Source organism: Lolium perenne, chromosome 2 (assembly GCF_019359855.2).
Source record: "Lolium perenne isolate Kyuss_39 chromosome 2, Kyuss_2.0, whole genome shotgun sequence".
NCBI classification, from domain to species: domain Eukaryota; kingdom Viridiplantae; phylum Streptophyta; class Magnoliopsida; order Poales; family Poaceae; genus Lolium; species Lolium perenne.
In genome coordinates this window covers 115400238-115416988 of record NC_067245.2, presented here as the reverse complement: position 1 = coordinate 115416988, position 16751 = coordinate 115400238, and the positions used below count along the sequence as shown (strand labels likewise).

The 16751-nt window shown below is 42.3% G+C and overlaps 2 protein-coding genes across 2 annotated transcripts; one reads left to right on the top strand and one right to left on the bottom strand.

Annotated features, from left to right (window-relative positions):
- The first annotated feature begins 5457 nt into the window (after positions 1 to 5457).
- On the top strand, positions 5458 to 12175 carry LOC127333588 (uncharacterized). Its single transcript, XM_051359965.2, has 8 exons — positions 5458 to 5911; positions 6163 to 6294; positions 7158 to 7278; positions 7453 to 7766; positions 7947 to 8023; positions 8135 to 8270; positions 11535 to 11738; positions 11829 to 12175. The coding sequence occupies exons 1-8, from the start codon at positions 5480 to 5482 to the stop codon at positions 11886 to 11888; spliced, it is 1476 nt and encodes a 491-aa protein (XP_051215925.1). The 5' UTR covers positions 5458 to 5479; the 3' UTR covers positions 11889 to 12175.
- A 97-nt stretch (positions 12176 to 12272) lies between these two features.
- LOC127333589 (uncharacterized) lies at positions 12273 to 14694 on the bottom strand. Its single transcript, XM_051359966.2, has 3 exons — positions 14319 to 14694; positions 13294 to 13445; positions 12273 to 12631 (listed from the first exon to the last, which is right to left on the bottom strand). The coding sequence occupies exons 1-3, from the start codon at positions 14514 to 14516 to the stop codon at positions 12493 to 12495; spliced, it is 489 nt and encodes a 162-aa protein (XP_051215926.1). The 5' UTR covers positions 14517 to 14694; the 3' UTR covers positions 12273 to 12492.
- Between the last annotated feature and the right edge of the window lie 2057 nt (positions 14695 to 16751).

The window sequence follows — 16751 nt, the reverse complement described above, 5'->3', positions numbered from 1 at the left end:
AAATATTTCCACTATGATCCAATCATAGATATTTGACTTTTCTATTACGATGATTTCCACTTCATGCTGAAATTTATTTGAATCCATTCAAATGTTTCAAACTTCTTCCTTATCGAATATATCCACATATATATACTCAATTCATTGTTGGAAGTTTTCATGAAGTAGAAGAATCTCCCGCACACAACTATGCCCAGTGAACCACATACATCATCATATATGTTTTCACTAAGTTAGTTTCCCATTCAACTCTTGGCCTATGAACGGTATTTTATTCATTCTCTTTAGAAAAGATTTGCAAGCGCCAAACGATTCAAAAATCAAATGACTCCAAAAAACCATTTGCATGGAGTTCCTTCATGCGTTCCTTTCTAACATGACCTAAATGGCGGTTCCACAAATAAGTGGAATTCAAATCATTTGCCTTATGGTATTTTAGCGTCAGTGTTATGTATCTGTGTTTCACCATTAAGATTTATAATAACTTATCCATCGTACATGGAGTAATGTCATAATTTGAACAACTCATTGTTTTCATTTGACCAGAGCAAAATAACAATTATTAAGTTCTTTGTTATAAATTATAAGGGCTAGGTAGAATGCCAACGACAAGCATAATAACACTTTATTATGTTCCAGATGTGCATTATTACCATATTCCTTATTAGTCACTTAGGCCATCATATTCTTGTATTGTGTTATATTGTATGACATCTCATACCAACCAATCTGGTACAAATACCCAAGAATTTCATTATGTGACCAAACAAGGAATACATCCATAACATGTATATCATTTATATACACCTGAGCTAGACTTTCTAGTCTTTTCTTTCTTTCTGCCAAAATATCTTTTGTAGTTTCTCTTTTAGCTTTCCTCATTCTCAGAAAACACTTCACCTTCAATAACTTCTAGGTTTGTTGGTCAAAATACCAATAACCTTGAGGTTCTTATTTTGAAGTTGATCATCATATGACAAGTGTTTCAGATTTCACTATTAGTAACCTTTTAATATGATGAACAATTTCACTCATAATTTTATCCATCATATCATGACGACTTTCCGAGACCATGTCTGTACATGCTAGGCTCATAAAGTTTAACCTCAGTATTCGCATGTGCAAAACTGGCTTGCACCCGTTGTATGCACACGTAGAATCTATAACACCCGATCATCACGTGATGCTACGAAATGACGAGTCTTAGCAACGGTGCATACTAAGGACGATCACTTCATGGATATGCGAATATCGTTAGTGCCCCAATAGTTGGAGGATTGGGACGCCTTGCGTCTTCAACCTTCCTACATTCCCATAAAACTTATGAGTTTATGTAGTCTCACCAAATTATATTCTATCATCTTGCAATAACGTCTGAGATATCACATATATCTCATACCTTGATTATTTCTGAAAACAAAATTTTCAGCTCCTTACTTTTCAAACAGATTTGAACTTCAAGTTTCACGGAGACAAGATAATTTAGGTACTAATTGAAACCATAGCTCTTTGAATCAATAATGTGAGGTTTACTAAAAGTTTGCAATAGGACTTAATCATTTCTTGATTCTTTAACAATACGGTACCAGTCCGTAAAGTTTCTTGTCAGATTTTAACAGTATTTCTATCTCAATAACAAGACTAGCGCTTGGTAGAAAATGGATGCCAATAATACAAATTAATTCAAAATACTACTCAGACTATGTTTATGATAATTAGTTCATGTTTTAATCTAATTACTAATGAACTCCCACTTAATACAACATCCCTCATAGTTGTTAAGTGGTACACGATCCACATCCACTACACCAAAACCGATCATCACGTGAGATGTTGTAGCTTCAATGGTGAACATCAACATGTTGATCATATCATCCATATGACTCGTGTTCAACCTTTCGGTTTCCGTTGTCCCGAGGCCATGTCTGTACATGCTAGGCTCGTCAAGCAAACCCAAGTATTCCGCGTGTGCAACATGGCTTACACCCGTTGTATGTAAACGTTGAGTCTATCACATCCGATCATCACGAGATGCTTCGAAACGACGAGCGTACAGCGGTGCATACGAGGGGAGAACACTTTATTATCTTGATATTAATGTGAGGGATCATCTTATAATGCTACCGTCGCGTTCTAAGCAAAATAAGATGCATAAAGGATTAACATCACATGCAATTCATATGTGATATGATATGGCCCTTTAGTCTTTGCGCCTTCGATCTTCATCTCCAAAGCACGGACATGATCTCCATCATCAACGGGCATGATCTCCATCATCGTCGGCGTAGCGTCAAGGTCCATGGCGCCGTCTTCATGATTGTTCACCTCATGTAGCAACTATTACAACTACTTTGAAATACTACTCAACATGAAATTTAAAGACAACCATAAGGCTCCTGCCGGTTGCCACATTACAATAATGATCATCTCATACATATTCATCATCACATCATGGCCATATCACATCACCAAACCCTGCAAAAACAAGTTAGACGTCTCTAATTTGGTTTGCATATTTTACGTGGTTTAGGGTTTTCGAGTAAGATCTAATCTACCTACGAACATGAACCACAACGGTGATACTAGTGTTGTCAATAGAAAGAGTAAATTGAATCTTCACTATAGTAGGAGAGACAGACACCCGCAAAGCCACTTATGCAATACAAGTTGCATGTCGAACGCGGAGCAAGTCTCATGAACGCGGTCATGTAAAGTTAGCCCGAGCCGCTTCATCCCACCATGCCACAAAGATGCAAAGTACTCGAACTAAAGACAACAAAGCATCAACGCCCACAAAACAATTGTGTTCTACTCGTGCAACCATCTATGCATAGACACGGCTCTGATACCACTGTAGGGATTCGTAGCATAGAAAATAAAAAATTTCCTACCGCGAGAACGCAATCCAAGCCAAGATGCAATCTAGAAGATGGGAGCAACGAGGGGATGAACGAGACTAACCCTTGAAGATTTCCAAAGCCTACGAGAGGAGGCTCTCGTTGCTACGGTAGACGATCACTTGCCACTTTCAAAAGCGCGTAGAAGATCTTGACGGTGCCACAATCGGGCAGCACCTCCGTACTCGGTCACACGTACGGTGTTGATGACGACGTCCTTCTCCCCGTTCCAGCGGGCAGCGGAAGTAGTAGATCCTCCTCGGAATCCCGGCAGCACGACGGCGTGGTGGCGGTGGTGGTGGAGAACTCCGGCAGGGCTTCGCCTATGCGCTGCGGGAGTATTATGTGGAGGAGGAGAGGCTAGGGTTTGGGGAGAGGAGGTGGATAGGGCGCCGGCCATGGGCAGCCCTAGGTGGTGCGGCCAAGAGTGGGCAGCCCCCTCCCTCTCCTCCTCATTATATAGGTGGAAATCCCCAAGTGTTGGTATCCAAGTCTTCGAATAAGACCCGAAACCAAAACCTTCCATAGGGACAAAACCTACCCAAGGGGGGAATCCCACTCAAGGTGGGACTCCCACCCCTTCCTTGGGGGGTTGGCCGGCCACCCTTGGGGAGTCCACCTTGGACTCCTCCCCTTTAGGGTTGGCTGGCCATGCAAGGTGGAGTCCCTCCGGAACTCCACTTTCCATGGTGATTTCTTCCGGACTTTTCTAGAACCTTCTAGAACCTGCCATAAATGCACCGGATCATTTCCAAACTTGGAATATGACTTCCTATATATGAATCTTATTCTCCGGACCATTCCGGACCTCCTCGTGATGTCCTGGATCCTATCCGAGACTCCGAACAAAACTTCGAACTCCATTTCTTATTCCATATCTACTTAAACGACATCAAACCTTAAGTGTGTCACCCTACGGTTCGCGAACTATGTAGACATGGTTGAGACCTCTCTCCAACCAATAACCAATAGCGGGATCTGGAGATCCATAATGGCTCCCACATATTCAACGATGACTTAGTGATCGAATGAACCATTCACATACTATACCGATTCCCTTTGTCACGCGATATTTTACTTGTCCGAGGTTTGATCATCGGTATCTTTATACCTTGTTCAACCTCGTCTCCTGACAAGTACTCTTTACTCGTACCGTGGTATGTGGTCTCTTATGAACCATTCATATGCTTGCAAGCTATTTAGACGACATTCCACCGAGAGGGCCCAGAGTATATCTATCCGTCATCGAGATGGACAAATCCCACTGTTGATCCATATGCCTCAACTCATACTTTCCGGATACTTAATCCCACCTTTATAACCACCCATTTACGCAGTGGCGTTTGATGTAATCAAAGTACCTTTCCGGTATAAGTGATTTACATGATCTCATGGTCAAAAGGACTAGGTAACTATGTATCGAAAGCTTATAGCAAATAACTTAATGACGTGATCTTATGCTACGCTTAATTGGGTGTGTCCATTACATCATTCATATAATGATATAACCTTGTTATTAATAACATCCAATGTTCATGATTATGAAACTAATGATCTATTAATCAACAAGCTAGTTAAGAGGCTTACTAGGGACTCATTGTTGTTTACATAACACACATGTATCAATGTTTCGGTTAATATAATTATAACATGGTATATAAACTTTTATCATAAACATAAAGATATATAATAACCACTTATATTATTGCCTCTTGGGCATATCTCCAACAGTCTTTGTAGCCACGTGATCTCCTCTTGTTCAAACAGGTTTTCCAATAGGAGCAAAATTTCCTGGTGCCTACCTAGAGCCTTGTCCGGCATAGGTCCTCTTTGCGGCTCCTCCAACTCCTTTTTAACGCCTCGTTTATCCTCTTTTTAGGTCTCTTCAGAATGTGCTTGTCCCACTTGTGAAGGTTATCATGGACCTCACCGAGAGTATCCTTCCCTGGCTTTGTTCCAAGCCGCATTAACGATCTCTTTATCACCTATATAGTCCATGTCCATTAACCTGCAATCATCTAGACAATCATGAAAACCTTGCATGCAACTTTCCCTCCTTCCTTTTCCGAATTAAACAAAATTTCATTGAAGTCTCCAATATCTAACCAAGGCATATTAAATACAGCATGCAAGTCTCGAAGATCAGTCAAGTTCTATCTTTGTGACCCCAACTTGGTTCTCCATAAACCCCTGCCAATTTCCACTTCTGACCATCTTCAATTAACACATCAATATGGTGATTTGTCACACTAAGCTTGGTGACTTTTATTCCCTTTTTCCACATCATCATCAGTCCAACACTCTTCCCATCACTTACACCCACGATCATCATCTGATAATACTTGGTACGTTTCAAGATTTTTTTCTGCCTTCACTCTCAACAGATGTGTTCCCGACAAAAATAACACATCTATAATATGTTCTCATACTAGATGGAGTAGATATAGTCATATAGAATGGATGTTGTAAATATTGGTGATTTTTTTTCCTTTAAATTCGGTCAGGCCTAAAAAAACTAGAACTTGGTATTACTGCTTATCGTGCGTCACCACCGCCGCCCATCTCCCACTCCCACCGGACCGATGGAAGACCCCGCACGGGCGCCACCACCGCCATTCGCCGTACACCTAGTCACTGGCGGCTCCTCCTCGCTGGACCTATCCCACCTCCTCCACTCCCTTGCCGCCGCCCGCATCGTCGCCTTCGACGCAGAGTGGAAGCCGCGCCGCCGCCGCGCTCCCGCCAACGGCGACGACGCCTCGCCGGCACCCCCGAATCCGCCACACCTGCCAACAGTTACGGTTCTTCAGCTTGCCTGCCGCAGCCAAGACGGGGGCAACGAGGTGTTCGTCGTCGACCTCCTCGCCGTGCCGCTCGCCGACCTGTGGGCGCAGCTTAGGGACTTGTTTGAACGGCCCGAGGTGCTCAAGCTGGGGTTCCGGTTCAAGCAGGATCTCGTGTATCTCTCGGCCACCTTCACAGCCGCCCTCGGATGCGATTACGGATTCCACAAGGTACAGTGCCTGTCGTGCGAATTATTTTACTTCTGCTACCAGATCCTTCACAATGAATACCTCAAATTCCTTTCTACTAGTAGGCAAAACTGCTCTTGTAGATTGAACTGGTTTGTAGCTTGGAAACTTTCTTCTAGTATTGAATAATTTGAGCTACATGATCACTGCCGCCTCTCAGCTAGTTTCGGAAGAAGGGATTAATAAGGATTAAAAATTTCTTAGTAATATTTTGCTGTATTCATCTTTGCAAGGTGGAGCCTTTCTTGGATATCACCAACGTCTATTACTACCTCAAGGGGCATGACAGGCAAAAGAGACTCCCCAAGGAGACCAAGAGTTTGGCTACAATTTGTGAGGAACTGCTGAATGTCTCTTTATCCAAGGTTAGTCCAGATGACATTCATTGCCTTCAAACTGGAAACTTCTGCAGCGCCAAAGTTCTCTTGCCATCGTTTGGCAGACAATTACCAGAGTGGAGACTGATGCAACTATAAACTAGAGATATTGTAGGACAGCTTTGCGAAATACTATTGGTTTTGTTTATTACTTAAAGTTAGTTGATCAAAACTAGTATTCATTTGCTATCCCAATCAGCATATCTCGTACAAAAAATCTCTGCCCCCGAGAGTTTTATGTAGCTTTGCTCATAATAATTTCCATAAATAATCATGGTATTATGTAGTACCTCCGTTCCATATTAGTTGTCACTGATTTAGTACAACTCCATATTAGTAGTCACTGTAGTATATAACTACATTGTATGTTCGATTGTGGTTAATCTACTACCTTAGCTGCTCCTAGCACCTGTGCCCAGAGCCTCAGACAAAGGCCAACATTGAGCTACCCTGGTACAAAGGGTTTAGCTGAAGCCTGGTTCTTTCTACATGTAAGCTTGGTTGGTAGGCTTCATTTTCTTCAAATATATTCTGAGCAGTCAATATGAAGCTCAGCTAACTACCAGATTTTACGACTAACAAATATTCATATAGCGTCGGATTTCAATATGGGTCTTAATATGAGTTATGTAGCTGAGTTTTTACCTTTTCAGCATGCAAATTAATTTCAAGCTTTGTGGCCCATTTCAACTCAAGCTTCTTGGTCTTCCTGTTTAGCCCAAGCAGGCAAATATATCTTATTTTTCTTCTGTGTTTTCATATGTACTACAAAAATAGATTATGCTCAAATTGATAGGTTAGTATTAGTATTTCTGCTGTTACCTAATTGTTATCCTCAAATTTTACACTAGGAACTCCAATGTAGCGATTGGTCGTGCCGACCCTTGAGTGAAGGACAAATACGATATGCTGCATCAGATGCCTATTATTTACTAGATATATTTGATCTCTTTGAGCAAAAGGTCACTGAAGGTATTTTTTCTCATCCTCAGCACCATGGATTTGATCGTGGATTTGTGGGATCTGTTATTCTTTCCTTTTTATTTCATGTAGGAGAATAATATTTTGTGAGACTTTTAAAGCTTATCTTTATGAACTACATTTTTTTTGGTGTCCTTATTGTAATTATTTCTTGTGCTATTGCAGAAAAATGTTCGCCAGCAACGGATCTAAATTCAGATGAATTTTGCTCACCAACAGTAGTAGAATGCTCATCGTCCGGATATGCCATTTGCTCCTCTGGTTATTTAGCTTCCATTATAGCAAAGTACAGTGAGGGAATTTTGTTGACAGAGTCAGATACAAAAGCACGCTCCTCGAGACGAAAAGAAAAACAAAAGCTTCCAACCGATGCCAAGTACAAAGAGAAGTTTGATTGCAGTATTGAATGGCAGGGTCCCCCGCCATGGGATCAATCCATTGGTGGAGATGGATTACCCAAGTTTTTGTGTGATGTCATGGTAACAGTTTTCCTAATCCCATTGCTTTCATCAACTCTGTGCTTTTTGTGATCTCCTTCAAATACCACTGAATAAGATGAACTTGAAGTGTGCCAGATTTTACAACCATATTAGTCAAGTGCCCAAGGTTTATCTATTTGTAAAGGTTGCTAAATTTGATGTGAAGAAAAACTTGAACAGATTGAGGGTCTAGCTAAGCACTTGAGATGTGTTGGAATAGATGCCGCCACACCATCTTGCAGGAAACCTCAACCAAGGTATTTCCCAATACTTTCTGCCATAATATTTGCAACATTTGTATTGAAGTTTCTTATTAAGAGTAAAATAGTAATTTACATGTAATTTACTTCTTGTTTTACTCAATTCAGAGAATTATTGAATCAAATTTATAAGGAAGGACGGATATTACTAACACGAGATATGAAGCTCTTAAAATATCAGTATTTGGCGACTAATCAGGTATACAAAGTGAAAAGTCTGCTAAAGCGTGATCAACTAGCTGAGGTATGTGCTTACTTTGATCGTTTGCATCTTCAATTTGATTGTGAGTTGCTGTAAATTCATTTATGGATCAAAATCCTGTTAATCAAATTAAATAGATAAATAAGGCAAGTCAACATTTCCCGTGTTTGTTGATGCTATTGTGATGCAAGGCCATGTAATTGATCTTTCTTGCAGTAAGTGGTCCATTATCAGATAAATTACTGGAGAGATACCTTTCAGCATCTTGTTTGAACCAAGCAAGTTTTTGAAAGTTCTTTCTAGAGATACTAATGTAAAATGAGAAATTGGAATTCACCTAGTTTTTCTGAAGTAACACTCACTTAGGATGTAATGTACATCAACCATGTAAATATACATAAAGTGATAAAAGTATTTGGATTTGTTATGCGCAGATGATAATACTAGTTTTTCATTAGAAATTCTTTCATCTCACTAAATTCTCCATAATATTTAGTAACACATAAATTTAGGAAGTAATAATGGTTGAAGACATAAGAGGATTATAAGTTTACTAGTAGGTAGCACGTGCTTTGCACGACATATGAGTAGAATAGTATAGCTAAAAAAATTAAGTAGCCAAGACATAGGGTGGTCTGAAAATTACAGTGTGAGACAGATTAATATATTCTCTTTTACCAAGTGATAAACTTTTTTTTGGATAGCTTAATATGAGTATTTATATGTTTTGAAGAGTAAAAAAATAGAATAAACATGAAGAGTAAAACATATTTGAAGATAAGACATTTTGATTATCAAATTAGTGATTATTGTACATCTCTTTTCCATTTAGCATTTTTTCTTTCTCATTTGATCTCTTTTACGGCAATCCGCAAGGAAACTGAGCTACATTTGGTTCTGTTGCGTCAAAATTTTCATATCCGTTGATTAAATCATCTGATAAGTTTTGCTTAATTGAACCAGTAAGCGTATATGCCAGGCTTGACTAAAATTCAGGCCTACCTTCTTAAAAATAATGTTAATTGTTCCTCAAAATAAAAACTTCAAGCTGTTCAATAGATCAAGATCAGACTGATCACACCTCGCCGGCGGTACTTCATAACTTCAGTGGCTTGTGGTCGAATGTCCATTCATACCAGTTATCGATGGTTGCAATGCTTCATCGGTTGACATGACATTGTTTTCTTATGCCCGTTCAACCAATTAATCATCACTTCATTGGTTCAGTCTCTAGTTAACAAACAGGAGTGTGATCAGCTCTGAGCTCATGTTCAGTATCTATGCGCACCCAAAAACACTGAACGGTGAGTTCTTGTAGCTCTTCACACTGATCTACCCCTAATTCCGAATGGCACTTCATCGATTCCAAGCTGAAAAACAGAGCTCTTGGTATGTTCACTAACCGGATCATATCTGTCGATGGATGGATCTCGTTGCAGTTGCATTGCAAGCCAGAGGTAGCGTTCTGCTGCCTCCCCCATAAATACGGTCGCGTCTGGCGTGCGGCCAGAGGCTGCCTCCTCCCATCGTGCGGCCTCAGCGCCAACCCGTCGTGCCCGCTCTGCCCCGCCACAACCGCTCTCCATACCTGCCCATCCTCGAGCTCGAGCTGCTCCGCGTCGAGCTCGGGAGCATCAGCAGCCGCCGCGCCACCTCATACTCGTCCTTGCAACCACGACGGTCGAAGACGGAGGAGTCATCCCTTGGGGCTACAACGGTCGGAGCCGAAGGTGCCCTTGGACTCCGAAGAGGAAGAGGATCGCGTAGCCTGCAGGCACGGAGCACCTCCCGGCGGCCTCGATCTGCTGACCGGCCAGCACACCACCACCACGTCTTGTCCACCAGACATGCCTACCCACACGTTGACCATGTTCCTCCTCGGCGGCGACGCGCACGACATCATCGCCGGCAACTGGAGCACGCCCTGGCACATGTACCCGTGCCGCACCAATGACGACGACAAGTCTGTATTCGCGCATGAGGGGAGACCCGACAGCGGAGGCCAATCGCGGCACTGGGACCGCCACATCCGGTAGGTCAGCGTGTAAGCAGTGAGGCAGAGCTAGCCGCCAGAGCAGCCGGCCGCCGCCTACCCGCCCCTGACCGGCATCTCGTCGATGACCACGACGCGACCAAGTACCCGGACGACACTCGCTGGTTGTTGCTCCGAGTCAAATAAAGAAATACGGCCACCCATGTTGCAAGTCTGCGGTAACAACAACTGCGGTTCTCTAGAAAATTCTGCTAGCTTCTAGGAGGCTCAGGCACGCACGCACGCTTAGAGACTCCTAGACTGATTGAGTGCGCGCAAGGACAGGCGAATCCAGCGCATTGGGGCCGTTAGATTATTCCCGGTGAAACTTGATAAACGGCAGATGTTAGTGCGGTATTGCAAATGAACGGCCATGATATCTTTAGAGATGTTTGGGCGGGAAGTTGAGGATGGTAGATCCAAATTTAAAACTGCCACATTATAGTAGTAGAGATAACGGAGACCGTGTCAATGCCTAAACAACAGGTAAAGAATGTGTATGACTATAAATACTACATATATGAACTTGAATAATAATGTGGAATAGAACAGTAACGACAGGGACTCTTAAGAGCAAGAAGCACTAACAAACCAGTCTTTCAACTGGATGTGAACATGTATACTCTAGCATTTATCACCTTTGATTTTGTTCTCACTCTCATGAAACTGTGAGGGGAATAAGTAGATTGAAAGGGTTATGGGTTTTTTAAATTGGAAGGGTGAAGGCAGATATATTAATTTGCTCATAATTTTGTATATTATTTAACGGAGGAAGGAACTTTGTAAATTTCTGTAACTAATGAGTACAATAAAAAGAAAAGAAAACAGACTAGCAGCCCGTGCCGCCCTCCTCCAAACTATGCGCCGACATCCTTTATAGCAAGAGTCGCCACCAACACCCCCCGGCGACCTTACAGCGGCTCTGCAGCTAGCACTGGACTGCCAGCGCTGGAAAACAAGTTCACTAGCATCGCGTAGCTGCTTCTGGGTGTCTCAACACCCCGCATTGAGGAAGCCCAAATCAGCAGTGACCCCAACGGCGAGAATGTAGAGGGATGTGCTGCGGCCGCCCTCACCAACGGCAGCTGCGGCAAGGAGGATGGCGGAGGATGGGTCATGCCCATGGCTGTGTTTGGTTTGGTCGCAGTATCACTAAATGACACGGATGTGGAGACAGTTGCGTTTCTCTAGTATTCTGTTTGTAAATTGTGCCAAAAGGAAAGAAAGGGTACTCTGACACGAGCTGATTAGATTGCTTAACTTGCTTGTTGAAGGTGATTGACACCTTCCAGTTAAAGATTTCTGAGGACCGACTAATGTCAAGATGTACAAAGTGCAATGGAAGTTTCATTCAGAAACCGTTAACGCTGGACGAAGCCATGGAAGCCTCCAAAGGTTTCCAGGTCATCCCCTCGTGCATATTCAACCGAGATCTGGAATTCTGGAAGTGCACCGACTGCAATCAACTATACTGGGAGGTACTGTCTTCTGTTACAGGCTTTTTTGGTTCAAGGTACACCTTATTGTCTCACTGCTTCCTGTATCCAACAATTTTACATTTCCCACAGGGAACTCAGTACCATAATGCAGTTCAGCAATTTATGTCAGTCTGCAACATTAGTGAGTGAGCATTGCAAGATTTCTTTTTAAGTGCTGTCAATGCCTCCATGGATACCTTCACTTTCCATTGGGAGAAGCAACTGGATCATCATCCGATCTCAGACTTCCCACCACTACATGATGAGGCAGACCTTTCATTTTGTTGGTCTGCAATCCATTCGTTGTGTTGATGTAAATATGCTCATGTTGTTTTGTACCTGGAATTCAACATATACTGGGAACTGTTGTTTGAGTAATGAAACCATGTTATTTTGTCTATCTCAATAAACAATACCAGTCACGATTATATGAACTATGTCACCTGTGAAACATATGGCCTGATGATAATATCTTTGCATTCCCTGAAATTTATAGGTGAATCCCTAGTTAGTAATTTATGAAATACCAAGCACTGGGCAAGTTTCCATCCACATATTAGCATCTTTATTGAAGTTACATTCTACACTTCCAAGAGTTCTCTGGAATCTGTAGCCGAATCCCGTGTGCTAGTTAATATTTACAGTTTTCTCTTAACCTATATACAGATGTTACACACAACAGTACTAGGGTTGCATCATCCTGCCTTGCCATTGTTCTGCGCTGCTGAAGTTCAGATTGTGCTTGCAGCGTTCCTCAGATATCTGCATTGATACCAAATATACGGACCTTGTGCATGTTTGGCATCTTAGCTATGACAAGCACTAAAACTGCTACAGTGTTGAGGAAGAGCATTGGCTGGTTGTAGTCAGTCAAGTGTGACGCAATCAGATACCTGCCACAAAACCACATCTTAGAACATACCATTAAATACTAAGTCGAGATTTTAACAGGACAACACAAATTATCTATTGCTTACTTCATATCAGAGCTAAGCATCATCAGGTTAAAAAAATGAGCTCAGAATCATCAGGAAATGCCTGAGATTTTTGTTTGCAAATGTTAAAGTAAAATGAACAATCAGTCGGTTCATAGTAGGATGTGATCCACATGGTCTCACAAAAGGCATTGTCTGGCCTGAACAATCCTATGCTCTAATTGCTGTGGGATGCTTGGACATAATAGAATAGAAGAAAGATACAGAATCCATGTTTCACTTCTTCTAGAGCTAACAGAATAAAGACACAGAAAAAGCTTTGCCATCAAGCATGATGACAGCCCATGTTTCACCTATTCTAGAACTAACAGAATAAAGAACGCAAAGAGGAGCGTAACATCAATATACACCCTTATTACTGTATTTGTGTCATGTGCACAACTCAAATCGAATTAGCTAGTTTATGAATCTCATACGAAGGATGCTCCCACAAAAATACAGTGGCCATCATAAAATGTAAGGTGAGCTAATAGATTGAATACTTGTAATATATTCCATTCCTGTTAACTAACAAAATGCTTCTATGTCTGTTAAGTCCATTAGGGTGGTCAGAAACTTACAGAACAACAGGTACCACAGTTAAGAACTTCCTATTACGAGTAAGCTGCTGCCCATTGTCAATTTGCTCCCACCAAGTCAATCTGTTGTAAATGCCTTGATCATCAGCAGCAAACGGAGTTCCTTTCTTCCAATGGAAGAAGTGGTAAGTGATCTGAAAAAAGAAATTATACTATTAGCTGAATCGGGAGGAATATAAATTTTATTCAAGTTTGCCTACCAACCGCATGGCATGTGTTACTGAACAGAACATCGAGAGAAATATCTAAAGAATGTGTCCTATCAGATTCTCAATGGCCTCAAATTGTCGAAGCATAGAAAATTTGCAAAACTTCAAATACAGATCAACCTAGCAAAGGATTTGCTGTGTTGATGTCGGTATGACAGTCCTTGATCCATATATCACCAGTGCCATGTTTATGAATCAAAAACAGAAATTACGACACAAAACTAAATGGGGACATTTTTTCTTCAGGCCAATGACGCGAACAAATTCTTCCATCAATTACTAAGCTGTTGTGTTTTGACTGTAGACATAAGTCGACTCCGAGAAGTCTTGCCGGAACAGAGATTCTAGAAAACCAAAAAAAAAAAAAAAAACTTCCACACCAAGTAGTTGTGATTTAGGTTATGCTGTTTTGACTTCTGCGAAGGCTTTCCACGAACAATACTACACTTAAGATTAGGATAACTGAACGTCAGGAGAACTGTATAGTACTAAATCTTCCAACAAATAAATTAATCTTCCAGCAAATAAATTACGCCAAACCACATTTACAAGTTCATTTATGCTAGAAGCCAGGTAACCTTTTTGCTAAGTGCGTATGTGCAAAACAATAAGTAATTGGACAAACCACACGGTTCTTGAGCAGAATTTGAGGACAAGAGATAAGCAGAAACAAGTCTCGACTTGAACAGGTCAACACTAAATGAATTGAAGAATACGCCAACCCAATCAAGAAGCAGGGTGAACCAAAAAGCGCAGTCAGCAGAGATATACAGTATATAGGAGGAAGGCAGTGCATACGGCGAAGTGGCCGAGGTTGACGGTGGTCCATGCGGCCCCGGGAGAGCAGCCGGAGACGGAGAGGACGAGGAGCCAGGCGAAGAAGAGGAGCAGGATGTAGGTGGTCCAGACCCCGGGGTACATGAACCACTCGGTGTTCTTGTTCACGTCCACCGGCGGCGCCGCCTCCACGTAGTAAGACGCCCTTCGCCGTCCCATCTCCGGCCGGTTCGTCGGATCTCAGGTGGCGTGCTCCAAGCGCGGTGGCCGGTGCAGGTGTGGAGAGATGGACGGGGAGGTTGGGGGCGTCGGAGCAGTGATTGTGGTGTGGTTGTGATCTGGTTCCGTGTCTGTTTGGTTTCGGTTGTGGGAGGTTTTGGGCTGTGAGCGTAGCGGAGCCCGTGATGTTGGTCTCAGTGCCCAGCCTGATGGGGAAATGTCCAGAATCATTCTAGATTGTTCCCCGAGCTGACTTGGACGTTTGCAATTTACATCAGCTGGAAAATGATTTTGACCAGCTAACTGTACGGTTAGCTAGGAGTAACTGCGCTGAGAACTAAGGATCAACCTCCCGTTTGATATGGTGCCTCCTAAAAGGTGAAATATTTTTAAGTGATAGGTAAATGTTTCAGTCGACAGCGGGGCGTATATGTGGTGTCTTCTTCAATCTTAAGGCCCATCAAATCGGTATTTTATATTAAGTTTTTAGAATGTGCTTATATGGATAGATGTATGCGTTCATAAAGGTGAGCGTATGTACTAACTTGTAAGCGCGGGTTGGGTACTATTCTTTTAATAAAAGGAGTAACTCTGTTGCCCCGTTGAACAAGGGTGTGGTTGTTTGCTGCACTCATTTTCCCTCCGTTTTTCAGTTTTGACCCACTAAATGATGTGCGAGTGGAAATGCGCTTGGAACTATTTTTGCATTTTATTTGGATGCCCACATTGAGTTTTGGTGCAATTTTGGCTCATTGTTTCTTTGAAGGCATATAATGTTTAACCGCGTGCAAATAACAAAGTTGTGTGTTCGGTGATGTGTAAATCTCTATTCTGGTTACCTACTTCAAATTTGGTGATATTAGCACCACAAAGCTAAGAAATACTATATAACAATTATATAGACACGGACTAAACATAACTATTGTACTTAGATAATTAATATCATATTAGCAAGCAGGTTAGCGCCTTTTAACAATCAGAGGTTCACACTACCGCCCCTTATCAAAAGCCGTCATCAACAGGGCATCCGATGCCCCTGGACATTCGGAGGCCCCTGATCAAAAGTCACCACATTAGTTCATAAGTTTAGAAGTTCATCATGCTAAACTACTACTACATACAGTTAGACATAGATAAACATGCAGGGACAATCATGGGCCGACGTCTAGTCGTAGTCATGGCAGGTGTACTTCCTAGCGGTGGAGCTTCCAACCTTGTAGATCAGCATCTTCAGGTCGAAGGCGTGAATCTTGAACTCCGTCGGGTCATTGTCCTATAGATCGTACTTGTGGACGATCTCCGGCTAGTTCATCTCCAACACCATCTAGGGATCATGGTAAGACCTGGAACCATTCGTCGCACCATCGACAGGAGGACACGGCCATCCTATGGGGCAGTGGGATCTTGATCCACTCCCTCGGGCCCTACCAAGAACATCGGTGGAACGATGAGCATAAGCAAGTCGTTGACGTCCATTTGGACGTAGCAACGGCGAGGAAAGGGCCCTAGGAATGTGTCCCAGCTTGAGGTGATGCCATGGATGTGCAATGGCACCACCGCTACCTCTACCCATCTCGGCACCACCGGCTTCAACACCTTCGTCCATCGGTTCAATGGGAGCAAGTCCTAGTACCTAGGTGGAGGATGTCAGCCCCTTCCCACCGTGTTGTAGGCCAACTTTACGACCTTGTTAGTAGTTAGACAAAGACGTAAGAACAATTAGATCATGGCAATGCATAAAAACTGGATCATGGCAATGGAGCGGAACAAGATCACGACAATGCAAGACAACTAGATCATGGAAATGCCTCCCAAATTGGGAAATACACAAATACAATGCACGGATCATGCATTTTCCAATTTAGGCAGTGCAAGTATCAAATTTGCAGACATTGGGAAACTCCCAAATTGGGCAATGCCGAATCCAAATTTCTCTGAATCTACATGAATCTAAATCGACTCTACATCCAGTTTACACGCATATACTGAATCCATACTGTGAACATCGGCCGCTCACCGGAGGTGCAAAATCAACCTTCGCTCACCGCTGATACGTCTCAAACGTATCTATAATTTCTTATGTTCCATGCTAGTTATATGACAATATTCACATGTTTTATATACACTTTATATCATTTTGATGCATTTTCCGGCACTAACCTATTAACAAGATGCCGAAGCGCCAGTTCCTGTTTTCTGCTGTTTTTGGTTTCAGAAATCCTACACAGAAAATAT

Coding starts and splice junctions, on each gene's coding strand:
- LOC127333588 (XM_051359965.2), top strand. CDS start 5,480: ATGGAAGACCCCGCACGGGCGCCACCACCGCCATTCGCCGTACACCTA. Junction 7,279..7,452: donor TGAGCAAAAGGTCACTGAAG/GTATTTTTTCTC, acceptor GTGCTATTGCAG/AAAAATGTTCGCCAGCAACG. Junction 7,767..7,946: donor AGTTTTTGTGTGATGTCATG/GTAACAGTTTTC, acceptor AAACTTGAACAG/ATTGAGGGTCTAGCTAAGCA.
- LOC127333589 (XM_051359966.2), bottom strand. CDS start 14,516: ATGGGACGGCGAAGGGCGTCTTACTACGTGGAGGCGGCGCCGCCGGTG. Junction 13,446..14,318: donor TCAACCTCGGCCACTTCGCC/GTATGCACTGCC, acceptor TTCTTTTTTCAG/ATCACTTACCACTTCTTCCA. Junction 12,632..13,293: donor ACTGTGGTACCTGTTGTTCT/GTAAGTTTCTGA, acceptor GTTTTGTGGCAG/GTATCTGATTGCGTCACACT.